The sequence below is a fragment of the Cupressus sempervirens genome, chromosome 2 (assembly GCF_028749045.1).
Source record: "Cupressus sempervirens isolate cs-2001-9-10 chromosome 2, ASM2874904v1, whole genome shotgun sequence".
Lineage (NCBI taxonomy): Eukaryota > Viridiplantae > Streptophyta > Pinopsida > Cupressales > Cupressaceae > Cupressus > Cupressus sempervirens.
In genome coordinates, this window is record NC_143119.1 from 233,649,726 (window position 1) to 233,672,148 (window position 22,423).

The 22,423-nt window shown below is 36.1% G+C and overlaps 1 protein-coding gene across 1 annotated transcript in view; it reads right to left on the reverse strand.

Moving 5' to 3' along the window:
• Positions 1 to 22,423, reverse strand: part of LOC149571902 (uncharacterized) — a 212,587-nt gene that overhangs the window by 72,292 nt on the left and 117,872 nt on the right. The window contains exons 7-9 of the mRNA XM_089813309.1: positions 13,499 to 13,631; positions 13,222 to 13,358; positions 12,839 to 12,913 (exon numbers count right to left, since the gene is read on the reverse strand). Coding sequence (XP_089669435.1) covers positions 12,839 to 12,913; positions 13,222 to 13,358; positions 13,499 to 13,631 — 345 coding nt within the window. The remainder of the gene's footprint in view (positions 1 to 12,838; positions 12,914 to 13,221; positions 13,359 to 13,498; positions 13,632 to 22,423) is intronic.

Sequence of the window (22,423 nt, forward strand, 5' to 3'; positions counted from 1 at the left end):
GCTGAATTTTTATTCAAGTTGGGACTTTATGATATACTTGTTCAACTTGAACGCTAGCATTGAAATTTTAAATTTTCGAGTAAAGCTTTAATTACTACATTTCGTATCTACCATCATAAGAGTTATGCTTTCTTATTTTAATCAAAATCAATCATTAATGTCATACTGTTGATCCATGTTTTAGTCATTAGTTAGATTGTTGTTGAACACGTGTTATATTTTAGTAGTTAAAATTGATACATTAAATGAGATATAAGATTCCAAGTCTTGTGCTCTAGCCTCTTAGGTAATAAACAAATAGGGAAAGCATTTTTAAAGTAATTGCATAATTGAGTAATGTAAAGACCCCTAGGCCGCTTCCCAATTCAAATCTTGATGAACAAATTATTGCTTCAAAGTTTTTTAATATTTGTAAAAAAAGAACAACTTGCCAATAATTTCAATACAATTCTGAATAGCGTTTTGGAACCTAAATTGAATATTGTGAAATACCCGTCCCTTCTAATGTTCATTTGCAGTTGACTTCGTCATGCTAGAATGTGAATATGCACAATTCCTTATTACAGTAATGAGTTTGGCCTCTACAACAAATCCAGCAGATGTCGTCTCCAAAATTCAGACCCAACTACCACTCACGCCTTGGTATGGTCATTCATGTGGCTGGTATCAAATCGTAATTCCAGTTAGAAATTACTCCAGCATTCAACCAGCTGTCCTTTCTCAAACGCAAGACTGGGGGTGGAGAGTAGGTCCCATGATGATGTTGGCCAATCACTTTATGAACAATCTGTCCTTACATTCAACCACACCTACCAGTACTTGCAAATTCACTAGCTTCCAATATTAATTTATTCAGCAAACCCTATGAAAAATCTCAGCAAGAAATGTCAACCGCTATTATCAGAGTCTCCAAACCATTTCGGTAGTATTCTCCTTAGCAGCAGTATGCTATAGTAGGAAAAATATCTAGCAAATAACAAATCCACTATACTTCAGCAGTGGACTGAAAACACTACTCAGTTACAGTGATGAACTATAGAGAAGTTAGGCAATCTTAGCTATACCTCAGCAGCTAAATTGCAAATGCAATTCTCAAAATTATAGCCCTTATACATCAACAAGGGCATATAATTCAGAACCCAGGACAAGCCACAAAGGCACAAAATCAAATATATATTCAAGCGTGCCCTTCCCAATGAAATGAGCTCTCATTTATAATTTTTCGTTGCCCAAAGTTTCTTTAAAACTCCACTTCAGAAATTGTGGACATTTCTTGAAAGAACTCAACACTAGAAACTTTCCAATACGCTTTTTAGAAATATCTCTTAAAGTCATTATTACAATAATATAAATATTATTATAATAATGCAATTTAATGATTAATAAATAAATAAGAGCTCATGCAATTATTAACTTGATTAACCGCAGGTGACGACCAACTGCCAATCCACCAATTGCACTACCAAAAATAGCAACTACTAAAAATAGACTTACAAAAAGGAGTAAATCTATAACTGAGGCCCCCAAAACACCTTATCAATCACGAGGGTTGCTATGGTGAACTGACTTGGCCAACTGCAGAAACCTTCTAAAAATGGGGACATTGCAGTCCTCCCTCCCTAAGATTGCTAGTCCCCAAGCACTCCTAGAGCAAAATGAACACAAAATCCACCTGGATCCCAAAGGTAGAACCGCGTAGCATCCCTGCTGTGCACAAGCAAATCTTGTAACACCAACACCCAAATAATGGACGTCAACATCAGACTCATCTGAAAACTGACCTGAGGTGCCGATGAAGGCAACAACCCATCGGAACTCAACACAATTGAAATACCAACTCTATCAAAACTTGAGTCCCCATCAAACTGATACTCACACCCAACTGCACTATGGAGATGGTGACAACCATAGGTACCCGAAACACTACCACCAACTCCAACCTCTCCCAAATTGTCTTGGTCGTGTAGAGACTGCAAGGGATCATATTTGTAGCTACCAATCCTATTTGTAAAGGATGGTACTAACCCATCCCATAATGGATGGTATGAAACTAGAGCTAACCCACACTGGCGCATAACAAAATCTTCTACCTGTAGGCCAAAACAAAAGTGATGAGCACTCCTTACAGTATAATGTCGATAAAAACTCTCAATCTCTGTCAAGAGCTCATCAGTATCAGTCTGAGAGTTAGAAGATGGCTCCAATCTCTGATGTTGAACTGTTGGTCGACCAAGATCATGGGCAATCCTCTCAACAGACCCAACCTCAAAAACCCTATTGGGAAGCATTGTAGCCAAGATCTCTACAATCTCCCCCATCAAACGTCGTATGGCATGAGAGCCCCAAATACGAGTACCTTCAGAAACCCTGTACGAATCCTCCCACAAATCTGAGCTCTCAAGCAAAAACTCCATGAATGACTCTATACAGTAGAATTTCTATGTGGAAGCATCAACCTGCTCCCTTGCGACCCACAGCTGATGCCTCTGAAAATGTGGCACCACCATCTATCTAATGCTATTAGCTGTATGAGATGAAGAAATAGATTCGCTTCTAGCAGAAGGAAGCAAATTAGCATGAGAGCACACACAACTCCCCTAATACTCTCACCTCATCCATACCTACAGCACCCATATCCTAGAGGGATGTGTTGGCTACATCATCACATCCATCATCGCTAACAATACAAGCAAACTCATCACCAACCACAATATGCAATTGAACTGGATCTGGGTCTAGTGTGCTCCAAACATGCTCCAACTCCACAGTCACCTCATCCAATCGTGACTGTGACTCTTGAAGAGCCTAATTAGTACACAAAAGAGAGTCCATAGTCACCTCAAGCTCTTGGGTGAGCTCCACCACCTCCTCTTTCTCTAACAATGTCTCATGACAGGTGCTACCCCACTCCAGAAGGTAATCCCGATCAGCAACTAGTTGCGAGTAATTATGCTTTAAGATCCTAACAAACTCTCGGAGTGCATGAAACTCTACTAGAGAAAGAGTACTATAACTGCGCTCATCAGACATAGAAGCACCCCAACAAGATGTAGCTAGTATCTGACGGACAGCATCATAATGCGCCAAAGCTGAAGAAATGTCACTATCACTCACCTTCAACAGACTGGTCACATGATGCCTCTACAACCCCTAACTCCTTGTCATGTCCCCATTTTGGAAGCAATTTGATTTAATTAATTTAATTAATTAGTTTATCCAAAATAATGAATATTTTATGAGGATGACTAATTAATTATTTTAATTAAATAAATAAGTGGTATTAAGTTAATTATTTATAAAGTTATCAAATAAATAAATATTAAAAGGTAACTTTATATTTAATTAACTTAATAAAGTGACTTGAATTATAAAATATTTTATAAAGTCACTTAATAGATACAATAAAATAATGTTCTAGAAGCTTTTGGAGAAAGTGGAGAAAAAAGAATAAATAGGCACCCCGAGATTCATTCTAATCATCCAGTTGTTTATTTCTCTCTTGACATCAAATTGTGATTCAGTCACATAGTCTATTGTGGAGCCAAGTGGTTTCAAAGAGTCAGTTGATCTTTGGGAACGAAAACTACTTTGGATTTGCATAACTGAGGAAGTGAAATATCTTCTGAAGGGTTTCACATTTGGAAGTGATACTTCAGTCACTTCAGCTAAGGCATCATTGGGCCTAAGGCCATTTTTCAGCATTTCAGGAGGCATTTTTTAGCAGTCCGAAAAAAGCAGACCCGAAAAAAAAGTAGGTGGAAAAAGTAGCTCCGAAAAAAGCAATCCGAAAAAGCAGTTCGAAAAAGCAAAAATGAAAAAAGCAAATTCGGAAAAAGCAAGTGGAAAAAGCAGATCGGAAAAAAGCAAAGCAGAAGGGGCAGCATTGTCGAAAATTATTACAACCATCTACAATCAGGTTCTTCACTTTTCATTTGGCATATTTTCTGAGAAATGTAAGTTTTCAACTGAGTACAAAATATAGCTTCAGCACTTCACTATTTTCATATTGTACTTGTCTTTGTTTGCCATTTGGCATTATTGGTATCAAAGGAAGGCTAGGATTTTGCAATTGAAAGAGCATTGTAATTTTTAGACTATCTATATTGCAAACCTAGAGTTTGATAATCAGCTTATTAGTTTGCATGCCAATTGTTTGACAAAATGTCAATTGGCTGTAAGTTCTTTTTTTGGCATAAATAATGTTATAATTTTGCATACTAATTGTTTATATTACTGCCACTTGGTTGTAAGTGCATTAATGCCATCCTAGGTTGCATCCAAAGTATTTGTCATAATTACTAGTTTCTGTAGTTGCATATTGCAAGTAGTTAAGTCACATATTTGTATTGAATATTGTCAAAATTAGTTGCACATTCATGTTAGGTCATTGTATAGACAATCTGAAATTTATTTTGTAAGCATTCTCTTTGATGCAAATCAAAACAAGAGTCATTGCAAAAATTTGAAAAGTTATATCAGTCATATGACCCCTTGTATGCAAAGTGTTTGACAAAATTCTTTGAGCCTTCAATCAGCATTTTAAGGTCGGAATTGAGCAGGATTATTACAGTGGTATCAGAGCTTGCTTGCAAAGTGTTTGACGAAATGTCAAACAACTAAAGTATAAAAATTTTTGGTGTTTGAAGAAGTTATAACCTATTGGGGTTATTATAGTGGTATCAGAGCAATTTTCTACCACCCTGATTGGGTTATTTCAGATTGAATTCAATTATCAGTATGGTTTTAACAGGAGACAAGGATTTGGAAGAAAGAATGCACAATGTAAAGAAGAAATTAGATTGTCCATTTCATAAAACAGAGGACCTTCTAAAAACTTTGGAGGAGTTGGAAACTTATTTAGGCAAGTTTGATCAGTCAAGACCCGATGCTATGCAAACAGCTTTATCTCCAGCATTTGGTTCGTTGGTTAAGCCCCAATTATTGAGACATCATGATGAGGTAATAAGACTTACAGCTCTCTCTTGCATTAGTGAAATCATGAGGATAATAGCTAGCCTTGATTCTTACGACGATCAAATTATGAGAGAGATACTTCATGCCATGGTAAAAAGCTTCAAAAACTTGGACAACATCCAAGACCCTTATTTCACACAGAGGGCAAGATTACTTGAAGTATTTGCGAGGTGTAGATTTGAAAATATTATGCTGGCAATAGGTTGTATTGGTGACATTCGCAGGATGTTTAATACATTTTGGAATATTATGGACGAGTTTCATCCCAGCAGGGTATTGGCATCAATGCACTCCATCATGTTCACAATCCTGTTTGAGGAGGATGAAATTTCTAAACTTTTGGCAAAAGACTTATGGTATGTTTGGACAAAAGAGAGGAATTTGTCACCTATGGCAAGTACGTGGTTAAAGAGCCTGATTGATAGGCCTAAGGATCGTACCTTCCCTATGACAAGCAAAAACTTGTATGAGGAGTTTAACAGATATGCGGATTCGATACAGGGAGACATTAGCACATCTTCAGGTAACCGTTTATCTGCATCATCTTCACAAGCAGAAGGGGTTACAGATGTTGTGCAGGTTGAGCCAGCTACATCAGAAGGTGATATCACAAGCACACCGGATTGCGTGATTGACACAGATAGTTATTACAATACAATTGGGCTAGATGAAGTTACAGCAGTTGAGGATACTGTCATGTTTGAAGATAGTACAATTGATCAAAAAGTGAGCATTCAAGACTTTGCAGAAAATGAGTATCAGGCACAGTTGGATGCTTCTTCACATGAGATAGAGGCTAGTAGCTCTTCACTTAGTTTGGCAAGCCAACTGAAGACAAGGGACAAGGATATTCTCGCGGCTTTATCTCATCATGACAGGATGCATGGATTGATTGAGAATCACATTTGGATGATTCAACTGCAAGAGAGACAGAGAGGAGTCACAACAGATTCTTCTTGTGTTGACTTATAGGCGATTAGGGAAGGACTGGGAGCAATGAAGTTGAGTTATTTACATCTTCTATCAGATCGTGACCATCTTGTTAGCTTTGTCGGAGAATATTCAGATGCCTTGAGGAGGAAGGAGGAGGAAGTTGACAGGCTTTCTCGCGAGCTTGAGGACACTCGAGCTTCTTTGGTGAATACTCCATTGGCATTACAAGACTGGGAGAGACATGGGGATAAGCATGGCATGGAGTTGAGTTTAGTTTCATCTTGCACTCCTGATACTCAGCTTTCTGCGGCACGTAAATCATATGTGGTCCTTGATAACGTTGTGAGTTCTTCTTGCATTCACATCCAGGATACAGGGACAATGTCAGACAGGTATGTGGAGTTAGTTGGTATTGGTCATATTACTCAATTGAGGAGTTTGCTTGAGTTACCAGCTGATTCTAGTTTACGGATATGGACTCGAGATTGTTTCATTGGCGTTTGGGATTTAGTTGACTAGAGATCTTTAACACTTTTTGGTAGCAGTGATTGTTTGGGTGCTAGCATGGATTTGATTCGCAGATTGCACGGTGTTGTCTTTTCTTGTGCCAGTAGCTTGTCCGATGTTGGTATTAGTTTTTATACACTGGTATTGGGCTTTGTTCAGATATCCAGTCGACCATTCTTGCTGGAATGTGTTGATGATCTTTCATATTTGGCAGTGTGTACAGATGAGTCCCAGGATCATACTGGCATTGATGACATCCAGGAGGATGCAGTGGGCAGTTTTCTAGACTTAGTTTCCTTAGCAGTTTCTTTTGGTACAGAGGAGTTGGATAGCGGTGCTACAGTTTTTGATACTCCATATGTTGATATGAGTTTTGGAGTTGATTCGCAAGATATGGATGGTAATACTCTAGAGACCAGTAACTTTGAGGATACTCCTTTAGACAGTCCGTCAGAGGAGGTTGGTAAGAGACAGTCTAGCCAGTGCCATCATGTGTCTAGTCAGATGAGAGTTAGTGAGCGAGACATTGCTATAGCTTGCCAGCATTTCAATACTGCTCGTCAGTTGTTAGCATTTTATGGCTGGGGTTCTCCTACTAGTGATGAGCAGGGAGGCAGTTATCTTTCTTTGACAGAGTTCCATTCTTTATGGGTGGCTATCCCGATTCTAAGACAGAATTATATGCAGTTGGTAGCGGACAGAGATTATCTTATGGAGTGGGGGAGTACAGCATACGATGCATTATTGGCCAAGGAAGATGAGGTGAATGAGCATACTCAGCACTTCTGAGATTCTTGAGAGTACACGGTTGGCTTTCGAGGAGTCACAGTTTCATTTCGCTAAGGTAACCATGGAGTTACAGCGACTGCAGTCTTTACCAGATTTTGTACAGTCACAAGCTGTGGTGTCTGGTGATCTGAGGATGTCCATGGTCGAGATTATCAAAGACAGTGGAGATGGGGATGCATCCATCCTTGATACTAACATTGGCATATCAGGTTCGTTCCCACTAGAGTCAAGTTCAGTTGAGTTGGGTGCCGCAGCAGATTGTTGCATGCCTAACATGGTGGTGGCCTCTAGTACTGATGGCACGGAGACTAGAGATGTTGTATCAAAGATCATGTGTGATATTGGTGAGCCGGCAGTTGCATGGTTCCTGCTAGTAATACTACTCCCTTGGTGATGTCTTTGGAGGTAGTAGTCAGTTCCAACATGGTTAATGATCGATTGCAGTTAGTTTCATCTGGATTGCAGTCTGAGCCACTGACTGAGATTGGCACATTCTATCAGCATTACACTGTGAGGTATGCTCATCAATTTACCTTTGATGACCATGTTGATGAAATGATGATACAGAGATGTACTTTGGTTCCTAGTGCTCGTCATCAGTTATGGGACGGTTTGACGCCTCGGCATGAGAGTTGTGATGGGCATGACATGGTGATAGGTTATGGGGTTGACAGCTTGATAATACATGACTTAGAGCAGGAGTTTGGGAGTGATGCTTCAACGGTTGTTGTTATTGATTCTACTCCTTTGGCTATGACATCTCCTGACTTAGCTGGTGATCAGTCACAGTGGGTTGTATCACTTGTTCATGGTGAGCTGTTGACTGAGGTTGGTTCTTTTTGTCAACATTATACTGCAGGGTATGTACAGTTAGCATTTGATCCTTGTGTTGAGGAGTTGATGGCAGGCAAATTTGGTTTGGGTTCCATTTCTTGCTATTTATCTTGTGATGTCTTTTCACCATCAACAGTGCATTGGAGTTATGGTTATGAGACAGTGGCCGGTGATCTGCAGAGTTGTGTTGACTACAGGAGTTGTACAGTGTGTGGATTCTCCATACTTGGGACAATTTCATTCGGGAGCGTTCACCATTGTTGTAGAGTTGGATTGTACATTCCGTATAGGCCAGTGGGATGCGTTGATAGTATTTACTGTGTTGGAAAATTGATTTGTCCACTTTACTTGGGTTTTAATTTTCTAACAGTTTGTGTCTCATGGGTTTCTGATTGTGGCAATTGTGATTTTGGAATTTGGTTGAGCTGTAATTGTCAGTTTGATTATGGATTCCTCTAGGTTATATTGCAGAGGATATTACAGGAGCCTGTGTTAATTGAGAGTAGTATAGTTCATGACAACATTTGGAATCCAGGCGGATTGATTGGTTTATTGTTCAGCCATTGCTTGGGGACAAGCAATTTCAGGAAGGTCGGACTGTCATGTCCCCATTTTGGAGGCAATTTGATTTAATTAATTTAATTAATTAGGTTATCCAAAATAATGAATATTTTATGAGGATGACTAATTAATTATTTTAATTAAATAAATAAGTGGTATCAAGTTAATTATTTATAAAGTTATCAAATAAATAAATATTAAAAGGTAACTTTATAGTTAATTAACTTAATAAAGTGACTTGAATTATAAAATATTTTATAAAATCACTTAATAGATACAATAAAATAATGTTCTAGAAGCTTCTGGAGAAAGTGGAGGAAAAAGAATAAATAGGCAACCTGGGCTTCATTCTAATCATCCAGTTGTTTATTTCTCTCTTGACATCATATTGTGATTCAATCACATAGTCTATTGTGGAGCCAAGTGATTTCAGATAGTCAGTTGATCTTTGGGAACGAAAACTCCCTTGGATTTGCATGACTGAGGAAGTGAAATATCTTCTGAAGGGTTGCACATTTGGAGGTGATACTTCAGTCACTTCAGCTAGGGCATCATTGGGCCTAAGGCCATTTTTCAGCATTTCAACATTTCAAGAGGTAATCTGAAAAAAGCAATCCAAAAAAAGCAGTTTGAAAAAGCAAAAACGAAACAAAGCAAATCCAGAAAAAAGGAAGTGGAAAAAGCAGATCAGAAAAAAGCAAAGCAGAAGGGGCAGCATTGTAGAAAATTATTACAGCCATCTACAATCAGGTTCTTCACTTCTCATTTAGCATATTTTTTGAGAAATGTAGGTTTTCAGCTGAGTACAAAATATAGCTTCAGCACTTCACTATTTTCATATTGTACTTGTCTTTGTTTGCCATTTGGCATTATTGGTATCAAAGGAAGGCTAGGATTTTGCAATTGAAAGAGCATTGTAATTTTTAAACTATCTATATTGCAAAGCTAGAGTTTGATGATCAACTTATTAGTTTGCATGCCAATTGTTTGACAAAATGTCAATTTGTTGTAAGTTCTTTTTTTGGCATAAATAATGTTATAATTTTGCATACTAAGTGTTTATATTAATGCCACTTGGTTGTAAGTGCATTAATGCCATCCTAGGTTGCATCCAAAGTATTTGTCATAATTACTAGTTGCTGTAGCTGCATATTGCAAGTAGTTAAGTCACATATTTGTATTGAATATTGTCAAAATTAGTTGCACATTCATGTTAGGTCATTGTTTAGACAATTTGGAGTTTTTTTTGTAAGCATTCCCTTTGATGCAAATCGAAACAAGAGTCATTGCAGAAATCTGAAAAGTTATATCAGTCATATGACCCCTTGTATGCAAAGTGTTTGACAAAATTCTTCGAGCCTTCAATCAGCATTTTAAGGTCGGAATTGAGCAGGATTATTACAGTGGTATTAGAGCTTGCTTGCAAAGTGTTTGACGAAATGTCAAACAACTGAAGTATAAAGATTTTTGGTGTTTGAAGAAGTTATAACCTATTGGGGTTATTACACTCCTATGCAATCTCTTTGTCTCACTAACTACATTGTGATAGGAAACTGAATCAAAACTGCCCACCACAAGATCACTCATACGTGTGCCATCATCCTCGCACAACTCCACATTGGAGATACAACTACTAGGTACCTCAACCAACTCCTCATCCGAAGAAATGGAAGCCCTCGCAATATCAATCTACTCGTATGTCCTAGCTTCCACCTCAATCGTAAGATCGTCTAAACATTGATCCTAGGACTCATCCAAAACCAACTCGAAGTCATCACCCAATATTGGATAAGGGATATCATATCAAGTACAGCGCATAGCTTCATTAAGTATATCATCAAATGTCTCAATACCATCTGAATCCACATCTCTCGACTTTGTTGTAACACCTATATCACTGACATCATAGTTGTGTGACTCCATATGTGCCTCGGTCCCACCTAAGGAAGCAACTGTCTCTTGTATTGGAGCAACACTACAGTAGCTGACATATAAGTCGCCAATAACAACTCCCTCCTCCAGAGTCTGAAAAGTCACTGACAACTACATCATTAACTGCCTCTAAACCAACCATAGTGACTCCTTTAGTAGCCTCAACCTGGTGAAGCTCAGTGCTACTATCCATCATGGGCACCAACACATCCACATGTCCCTATGAAATGAGTCCATATCAACACTACAGATAGGACTAGCAGATGTCATACTAAATATAGGAACATCAACATCATGGACACTGTCGGGGAAAACTCAAGCTTCCTTCCTTACAATCTCGATATCGGCCTTCTAAAGACGGAAACCATATATCTCTCGGCTCTCTCAACCGTCTCAGCATTCGACAAGCTCTCTACCAACCTCTGTTGATGAAACTTAACTTTCTCCATACTCTCCTGCAAAGCATTCATTTTTATGCTAACTTCCTCATTACTCCACCGATTTCTAGAGCTGCCAATCCTATGTCTATCCATAGTTGGAGAAATCAAAGTGTCAGTCACTCTGCAAACAGATTTGAAAATGAAATAACTTTCCTACCCCACAAGATGGCAAGAAACCGCTCTGATACCACTGTAAAGACCCCTAGCCGGTTCCCAATTCAAATCTTGATGAACAAATTATTGCTTCAATATTTTCTAATGTTTGGAAAAAATAGAACAACTTGCCAATAATATCAATACAATTCTGAATAGCATTTTGGAACTTGAATTGAATATTGTGAAATACTCGTGCCTTCTAGTGTTCATTTGTAGTTGACTTCCTCATGGCAGAATGCCGATATGCACAATTCCTTCTTATAGCAATGAATTTGGCCTCTACAACAACTCCAGCAGTTGTCATCTCCAAAATTTAGACCCACCTACCACTCATGGCTTGGTATGGTCATTCATGTGGCTGGTATAAATCGCAATTCGAGTTAGGCGTTACTGCAGTATTCGAACAGCTGTCCTTTCTCAAATGCAGGATTGGGGGTGGCATGTAGGTCCCATGGTGATCTCGGCCAATCACTTTATGAACAATCTGCCCTTGCATTCAACCACACCTATCAGTACTTGCAAATTTGCTAGCTTCCAATATTAATTTATTCAGCAAACCCAATGTAAAATCTTAGCAAGAAACGTCAACCTTTATTATCAGAGTCTCCAAACCACTTTCAGTAGTATTCTCCTTAGCTACAGTATGCTATAGTAGGGAAAATATCTAGGAAATAACAAATCCACTATACTTTAGCAGTGGACTGAAAACACTTCTCAGCTACAATGATGAATAGTAGAGAAGTTAGGCAATCTTAGCTATACCTCAGCAACTAAATTGCAAATGCAATTCTCAGAATTTACAACCCTTATACATCAGCAAGGGCATACAGTTAAGAACCCAGGAAAAGCCACAAAGGCACAAAATCAAATATATATTCATGCGTGCATTTTCCAATGAAATGAGCTCTCATTTATCAGCTTTCGTTGGCCAATGTTTCCTTAAGACTCCACTTCAAAAATTGTGGAAGTTTCCCAAAAGAACTCAACACTAGAAACTTTCAGATACACTTTTTAGAAATATCTTTTAAAGTCATTATTATAATAATACAACTTAATGATTAATAAATAAATAACACACTGCACTGCCAAAAGTAGCAACTACTAAAATTAGACTTACTAAAAATAGTAAATCCATAACTAAGAACCCCAAAATGCCCTGTCAGCTCACAAGGGTCACTATGGTGAATTGACTTGGCCAACTGCAGGAACCTACTAAAAATGAGGACATTACGACAAAACCTCATGAAAAAATTACATAGTATATGGTAACAAATTTCTTTTCTTGTTTCAGATATATATGTCAATTAAATTAGGGAGCTTCTGCTACAAATATGAAGAGAGGTTTTCCTTATTTGCTCAATTTTGTGGTCTTGTGAAAGTGACAATAAATACTGATAAGATGACACGACAGCTTTGATTTAAGTCCTAAATATAGGTGTACTTTAAATCAAGACAGGATTTTCATGGAACTCTAATCAAGCTTCTTTTTTATTATATTCCCAACAGTAATTGTCGACTGTTCAACTTAAAATACAATAATAAGATTTGTTCAACAGAATAGTTCAAAAACCACAAGTCACTAAAGAAAAAGATCTGAAACAAGTATCAAACAATCATCTGATAGCATATCATTTAAGGATAAAATAACTCAACTCAATATTGTTACTGGCAACATCCACAGCAAAAAAATGATTAAATACTAATCAATATACCTGACTCAGAGTCAACGGACGTTGCTCCCAATTACTCATGCGTCTTGTTTTGTTCAAATGACCCCCTAATGCAATCTGTTTCAAATAGAAACACCCCCAGTTATTGACTTTCATCTAGTAACAATAATTCATATTGAAAATTGAACTAACTGCCTGTCAATACAAATATTTTTTTTCAACTAGGCATAATTGTTTGAAATGGCATGATGATGATAACTTACAATTAGTACATAACTCATTAGGAAGGTACAAAGACTACTCACTTGCTGCCAACTTTTGATTTTCATTTTATAAGTGTGTTTAGGCCAGTCAGAAAAACATGTATTTCAAGGAAAATGCCAAATCCAAATGCCCATCACAAAAATATTAATCTGTCATCACACCTTTGTAAGGCCAGAAAGGCCTCCCTTGGAAGTTCCATGAAGCTTTTGAAGGTCTAAAATACCTTCAAAGAAGTGAAAACAGTCCAACTCTCTATATGATTGAAAAAGCTGATCCAGATCATTGTGAAATGCGTAACCTTGAAAAATTCAACCAGTGAAAATTCAGTTCATGAATAAAAGACAAATGACCTCTGCAAAAAATGACCACTTTTTGCACCAAGAGATGACTGTATTTTTGGACAGATGTACAAGCTCTCCATCTTTAAAAGCATCTTACCCAATTTTAAAATGTTGGGAGAATGAAAAACATCTTTGAGACAGGTATTCAACTCATGAGGTACTGTCTGGAATAAACCTACCAAGTCAAATATTAGCACTTTTTCTTCTGTAGCAATCTGTAAAATAGAAACCTGTAAGAAAGCCATTTTCAAAATGTGTTAGATTGGTATGTATAATTTCCTTGCTCTTTACATCACACTTTAATCCCAAACTGATGTTAGTGAGATTATTTAAAGATTCAATAATTAAACCAAAATAAATAATTAAAGAATTTAGAAGTGAAAGAATCCACAGCACAGTTTAGAAATCAGCTAACAGCCCACACAACATCTACCACTTCACGCATAATTAGTTTTTCAATAGGTCTTTGACCATCACCTGGGGAAGATTAATGACAGAATATAACAAGGAAAACTAATCGACGGCACTTGGGCCAAATGGTCAACGTCTTAAGTGGGACATCTTCTTGAGATTAAATGAGAAAAGGCCTTAGACAAATGGTTAAGGCCATCAGAAAATTCATGCCATGTAGACAATACAAATCAAGTTTTGTCTATCAAAGGAGAGGAAGTTTCCATCTATACATGAAAGTTGAAGAACAGAAGGAAAAGACTCAAATAATTCCTCTCAAAGGACATAAGTCATAAAATTATGATGGAACAGTTGATAGAGAATAGTAGCAAGTTGTATGTTGGAAAAGCAAAGCATTGTAATCACATATCATTTACTGTAGCAGATTGTAGGAGATTCTATATTGGAGTATCAAAGGGAAGGGAGGGCCGAGACGTGTATAGAGGGAATGCCAAAAATTCAATAAGTGCGAGTTTAGGGGAGATATAATAAAAACCTTGATGTGGGTAATAGGGATAGGCAAAGGAGAACTGGATCAGTCAAAACCCACCACCATACTTTTAACCCAACTAGCATAATCCAAAAATTCAAGAAGTGTGAGTTTAGGGGAGATAAAATAAAAACCCTGATGTGGGGAATAGGGATAGGCAAAGGAGAAATGCCTAAACATATCTTTAATGGCAGCATTAGGCACATAAGCAATGACTTTGGCTCCGACCAAATAGGGTTGAAAAGATTTAACTGCTTTAACAAGGGCATAAGCCTGGTTTTCATTTATATTGTAATTAAGTTCAGCAGCTTGTAAACTCTTACTAAAGAATGCAATCGGCTGCTCATGTCCCTCATCATTCTTTTGCAACATAACGGCAGCTATTGTATGATAAGAAGCGCACGAGAATATTTGAAAAGGTTTCTTAAAGTCGGGAGATTTAAGAACTGGAGCTTCCTTTATTGCTTTCTTTATCGTGGTAAAAGCTTCTACAACTTCATTATCCCATGCTATCTTTGCTCTCTTTTTAAGCATTTTAGCAATAGGTTTAATAATTTCAGCAAAATCAAAAACAAATTTTCTCACGAAACTAATTTTCCAAAAGAATGATTGAATACCGTTGGTTGTTTTAGGCATCTGAATATTATCGATGGCTGGTACTCTTTCTGGATCTATTCTTACCCCCTCCTTAGAGACAATGTCACCTAATAGTTTCCCTTCAATAACTCCAAAATGACACTTTTTGAGTTTAAGGAAACTCCAAATTCAAGAGCTCTTATAAAAATTTGCTCCAAATGTTTACAATGATCTTCGGCTCTCTTAGAATAGGCAGTGAGGTCATCCTGATAAACTACCATAATTAAATCAATTAATCCATCAAAGGCAACATCCATTGCCCTTTGAAAAGTAGCTCTAGCATTTGTTAACACAAAAGGCATCCTACCATATACATAAGTACCCCAAGGAGTCATGAAAGCAGTCTTATATTGTTCAGACTCCTTAACATTACCTGATTATAGCCCAAAAATCCATCCATCATGGATAACAGTTCATTACCAGTTACCTTCTAAAAGAAGATCTGCATATTAGGTAATGCATAATTATCCTTTAGAGAAGATATGTTCAAATTCCTGAAATCTATACATAATCGAATATCATCATTCTTTTTTCTAACTGGCACTAAATTTGAAACCCATGTAAGATGCCTAATAGGTTTAATGATTTCGGCATCTCTAAACTTAATTTGCTAATCTTTCATCTTTGGGGCTAGGGTTGGATTGATTGGGCATTGTCTCTACCTAAAAGGTTTAGCATCGAGTTTTAATGGTATTTCATGTTGAAATAAGTCTTCCTTATAAGCTTTTAGTTCATTGTAACTCCAAGCAAAAATATGTCTGTACTTTCTTAACAAAGAAATCAACTCAGCCCTAATCTTGGATGATAATTTCTTCCCTATATAAACCCTTTTGGGAGAATTTTCACTTTCTAAGTTTATTTCCTCAATATCGTTTTGGATTTTAGTGGATTTACTAGGTTTCACACTTTCTCTTTCGTCAAAGATTCTTTCTAATGTTACAAGACCCTTAGGTATTTTGTTTGTCTTTAATTGAACTATTTCTTTACCAAATAACATTTCCTTACCATCCTCTTCTTCCCCACATCCGTTCCAATCAATGAACCGATTTTCATAATCCTCCTCACAAGTTAAAAACCTAATTAGATCTTTGTCATCTTCAAAGACCTACCACTTTTGTACATTATCTGGTATTGAAGGTCTATTTTTCATTTCAACTTGAATAAACTCATCAAATGGAAGATCAATTTCTATAATACCAAGGTTGGCTATTACATCAGCCAAGTAGTTAGCTGACCTATCAATCCATTTTATAGTAAAAGCATCAAAAATTTCTAACAAATCCCACACATAATTATGATATCGTTTCAATCTTGGCTTCTTAGTTGATAATTTATGCCTAACTTGAGACAATCAAATTTCAATCCCTTAAAATAGTGAGTAATTTAATCCCATTAATCTTAGCAATATCAAGACCAATAATCAAAGCCTCGTATTGAGCAATATTGTTAGTACACTCAAAATTTAATAGAAATGAAAATTTAAAAATTTTACCTAATGGTGAAATAAATATAACACCGGCCCCATTTCCTTCCTTACTACAAGCACCATCAAAGAACATCTACCAAATGTTATTACAATCTTCTTTTGCATGTATTGAAATTGGGTTAATAACTTCAGAAGCAGGTTTAGTTATACTTACCTGGAAATTATCCATGTCAGAATGGCAAAAATTCACTTCAGGATCTGGAATGTAATCCTCAACTAGGTAATGCCATTGCGATTCCCTCTCAGTTTTGATTTCTTTGCCCCCCTACAAGTATTGTAGCCTAGGAAAAATCCAGTTGTACATGACCACCAACCAAATTCGACCACTATCTAGACAACAACATGCCATAACTTGCTGAAATCTCCACTACAGTCATGTCAGTCCTGTATGATATATGTGGAAATGATGGAAATCGAAATTCAACATTTTTAATAATACCAACATCTGGCACAAATCTATTATCCTTAGCATAGCATTTTCCATAAGGAGTATCTACTTTGAGACCTATTTCTTTCATTACATCAGCAGACATGATATTAACTTCTGCGCCAAAATTAATCATACAATTTTTTATCAATTTATTATTTCTTAGCAATGTTAAATAAAATGGGTCTACTTGATTTGAATTTTTATTCAACGCAGTCCCTAGATACACAACAAGCGATTCTTCATTATTTTTGCATCATTTTTATTATTAATATCCTCTATGCTAGATAATATCTTCAAAGTTTCCTCCCTATAATCAAGAAATTTCATCATCTCCATTAGAGTAACAGTAATTTTCAATTGAGACAATGCATGATTAATGAAATTATGACAGTCAGATATTTGCTTACCACTACTGTGCTTGACTGGTTGCTTGGTTAGCTTACGAGACTAGTTACTTTCTTTTTGCTTAGCCTAAGCTTGATTACCTAATTTTTTAGATGTTTCTATCTGTTGCTGATTTTTTGCAAATATACCAACAGGATTTCCTTGATCAGTAGTGTTGTCTTTATTTATTCTTTGATATGTGTTTAGCATATCTTACGGCTGCAATAGTATAAGCCTTTCTTTCCTTTGCAGTCAATTTCCGTAAAATAGGTATATCTTCTTCGTCTGAAAGCACCTGCTGGATACAACATTGCTAATTAAAGCTCCTGTAGTGATAATCAGAATTTTGGTCTTTGTCTGTAAAATCATCCTCATCTCTAACCCATAATGGTTCTGATGACATGGCATTAACCACAGGTTTTTCTTCACCTTCTCGATCTTCCTCCTCAAAAACAGATTGTGCAACAATGCAATATTTAAGATCATGGGGAAGCCTACATACATCAAACCATGGCCCATCATCACATCATCAACAATGTTGATTTTCTTTAAAGGATCAGAGGTGTCTTTGAAATAATTCGGTTTTTTTGGTTTTCCATCCTTCCAATTTGTAGTGTAAGGCATGTCCTAAAGTCTCACTCTATCAGTTATGTGGAATGACGGCCTTTCATTTCTATTTTGTTTAACCTTCATATCTTTGAGCATGTCCATGATCTTTATTAATTCATCCTTCTTAGGGTTTTTAGGATTATATAATTTTGGGTCATCCTTTTTGTTGATTCTTCCTCCTGCTTTCCTATCATTTTCACTTGTCATAACAACTTTGAAAACTTGTGGCAGCAAAGAGGGTCTTTGAGATCGTATCTCATAATGAGTTTTACTATCAAATGCACTTAAGTAGAAATCAATCAGGAATGAATCCACTAGTCTAGTCTCTCTAGGGATCCTGTTTAAAACTTTGTTAAGTCTTTTATTAAATTTTGATACTAATTCATTAGTATTCTTCTTAATACTTGTCAATTCATGTGATGCAAAAGATTTTTCATTGTGATCACCAAATTGGTTAATAAACTAATCAGCAAAATCGTACCATCCAGAAATGGATCCATCCGGCAAACTTCTATACTACTCTGCAACATCTTTAGTTAATGATTGGACGAAAAGTTTCATGAATACATCCTCATGATCTTCTTCAAAATCTTCAATTACATTTTTCAAATTAATCACATGCCACTCAGCAGATTCTGTCTCATTTCCTGAAAATTTTGGAACAGCGTTCCTTAAATCATTAGATACTGGATTTGGATATCGTCCAATCCCACCGAAATCAAGCTCTCTATATCTTTCGATCATCATAGGCTGCCTTATCGCTTGATTCCTAATCCCTTGATTTTGTACCATATAACCTTGAGTATTTTGATTGTTATTATTTTGATTCATACCATAAGGTTGTCTGATGTTTCCACTACTTTGCGAAACTCCTCTGGTATGTTGTCCAACATTCCAAGCCTATTGGTTATCATTGAAATGCCTATTAAAATTGTTATTTTGATTTTTATCCTCTTTGTTCTCATATAGTGGATTAACATGGCTAGTAGCGAATTGCGATTCCAGATTCTTTCTATGAGGTGAATTATATTTTGATGATGTATTTATTTCATTTTGCATTTTATCAGACCTTTCTTCTCTCCATCTATCTGACTTCTCTTTGTTGCAACTTTTTCTAAGTGGGGAAATAATAAGATCCTTTGATATCCCTATTTTTTCAAGGATATGATCTGGCTGCATTTTTAATATTTTCGCTAATATTGCACTGCTGCCATTTGTTGTTTCGGCCATTTTCTTTATAATCATATCCCATTGCATTATTTGTTCTTGCTCTTCATCATCCTCAATATGAGTTATCTCGCAATCCAGCTCTTCATCTACCCTAGGAATATGGAAAAATGGATTACAGTTCTCTTCCTCCTTTTCAAGACTATTATGACTTGAATTGTCTCTCTCAATTTGCTTGTTGGTCCTTTCCTGCAAACTTTTGTGTCTTGTGTAAAGCATTTTTGATTTTTGATTTTTACCTTTCTCCTCTCCTAGCATTTTCTCAAAAGTTAGATGCTCAAGCCTTTTAGATCTAGGATTCACTGACCTTCTTCCCCACATACACCTCAAAAGCAGATATAAGTCTTTCAATAAAATATGTTAATGATAAATAATACAGTCGCCACTTTCTTTAAAAAGAAAGAAAGAAATGTTTTATGTGAGATGGAAAAAACTTCAGATTAAGCGAGAATTAGAACTTTGAATACAATCAGAAATTTCAACCTCAGGAAGAACTTTATGTATTTTATACTTAAATGTTGATAAGAAAACTGATTTACAAAATCTGAAAATTATAAAACAGCAAATGGAAAATACTGAAATTAAACTTAATAATGTATTCACGATTTTGGCAAATGCTTAGAAAAAGACAAAATCTGAAACTTACCACAAAATCGTGCTTTAATGAGTCTCTACACTGGTTTGATGGAGTAAGTATGCAAAGCTTACTTATAATTTTCCCAGTAGAATTGCCAATCTGTTGGTTATCAAAACTGTTGATTAGAATCCTACGAGCCTTGCTTGCTTGATGCTGGGATGTCTAATCGGTTGTAGCCAACTTGACAGGATCGATCAATTCGATGTAGATCCTCTGTGCTTTTGATTCTGCAAAACCAAGGCCTGTACACCTAATCCTGGACAACAAACTTGAATCCAAGATGTTTATAGCAAATAAATTCAACGCAAGGACAATTTTCCGATACGGCAAGATTTTAAGGAAATTGTTGGATTGATAACTATGAGTATTAATCTTCGAAATACAATTATTTTCATAGACTTGTGAGTGCTGAAATAAGATTTAAAAGTGAATTACTAAAACAAATAGATATTAAACCCTTAAAAGAAAAAAAATTAGAATATTGCTAGCAAAAAGATTGAGAAATATGAGCAAGTTAATGATCAGCGCTGAAATTTAAAAGGGCAATACAGTCAAAACTATATGTTTTCACATACAACTTCATGATATTATGAATATTAAATCTATGAACAATTCAATTATCAAGATGCGTAAAATTATTTCGTTTTATGTATTCAAACCACTCTATGATGTTTTAACCTTTAAGGGGACAAAATAGATACAAATAAGGAAACAATTATAATATTCCACAATATTTGTATTTGTCAGGTTCAAATGACATCAAATAACTTGATCCACTTATCCCAATAATAAATTATTAATAGAAAAATTTTAAAAATCACAAAGGACGAACTCTATAATATTTAACTCTAAAGCAAATAAAAATTTTACAAATTATATTGCAGAAAAATTTGTGTTGAAGACACAAATGTTGATGCTCTACTCAACACAATTTTATATCACACAATATTTGAAATGTATGCCCAATAATTTCGCTATCCAAGAGCTTAGTTCAAATTCAATCTCATCTAGAAAAGGAATTTCAATAATATATATGCTTTAGGAATACAGATAATTTTTAGCATAAGAGTGAATGGTAAGTTGTTTGATTTTCCCATCATATACTATAGAGGGATGGAGGGTGTCGGTTCCATTCCCAAACATTGCACCCCTTCATAATAAAAACTAACCAATGTTAAAACACTTAATATGGCCTTGATCAATATTAATCGGGAGTTTGAATTTCAGGCTTCATGCTTTAGGCAGAGAAAAAATTTAATTGAGAACTTTTCGTTCAGGAATCCAAAAAACCATATATGCGCAAATCTTTTATCCTCAACGAGCATAAAGCCTACAACATATATGGAAACAATATTAGACATAATCGGTGTAATCTTTGTCCATGAGATTCTGAATAAAGTATGAGTTAACAATTGATAACAAATAAAAGCTTGAATAAAAATCATGTGGCTTATCCGGTGTTCATTTGTTGGGAACCCTAAACCGCCTACCTGCTATCGCAAGTTTCTCAATGTTATGGATTTGTGCGTCAAAGGATTTGTTCTACCATATATTCTCCCTAATTCGGACGGTACCAATGATATATAGAAGATGCAATAATTTCATGAATGTTGACTCCTTCAAATCGTTCTCCAATCTTGATCATTCATGCCTAGAAACTCCAACCGCTGCATACAATATCGAAGTCATTACATCTTTGTCACAGGACCCAGATATTCCAATTGATGACGCTTTTGTGGTCTCTACATTTCTCCTTTTACACCCGTTATCACTGTGAAATGTATAAGAAATTCAAATCTAAATATGCTCCATCTCGTTTAAGTGCACAAATGTTCCACATGGCGTAACCTGGGAATGAAATCTTTGTTAGCAAATACATTCATCCAAAGATGAGATGCTCTCCAATTCCATTCAATGCTTTAATTTAAGATGAATAATATCTCTATTTGTGATTTTCCTCGGGTCTCCATTGTATTCTTGAATCTGGTGCACATATTTTCTCCAAACCATACTTGAAAATCTCCGGCCACAATACTTTTCCAGTCTTCTAGCAGCTCTTCCTACCACAAAAGTTCAAATTTAAAAAGATTTACAAATATATTTCTCAGAACTATTTTCGTGACAAATAAAAACATATATAATTCCACAAATGTTCACAGTGACCCCTGATGTGTTTCTGAATGCATGGATTAAGTCTTCCCTAGACACCGCTATTCCAAGCATAAACTTCTGAACCCATCACTCCATAAAAATGGTGGCTTGATCGCTGTTGTTTGTACAAACAGGAACGACATACTCATAGGAATGTTGATTATAACCATGCTACAAAGAAGTTTGTAAGAGATTTTCTTGCCATTGCATCTCTCAATCATGAAGAGTTTGAGGGAGTGAAATGCCTGTGTGTTGGCATTGCAGGAGATATTTGCTATCAGTATTGATTCGACAAGTCATTTATTGCTGATGTTTATAGTTTCGTTAGGAAAAACCATAAGGAATATAGGGAATATATGCTATATTTAGTAATGATAAAATTATGAGAGAAATATTTAAGATATAAAGATTAGCAAATGCATTTCAAGTGGATGCCCAAAACTTTTGGGCTCCATCACCACGAATATACGAGTTATCTACAAAATCCTAAAGGTTTCTTTAATGTAACTGGATATTTCCCAA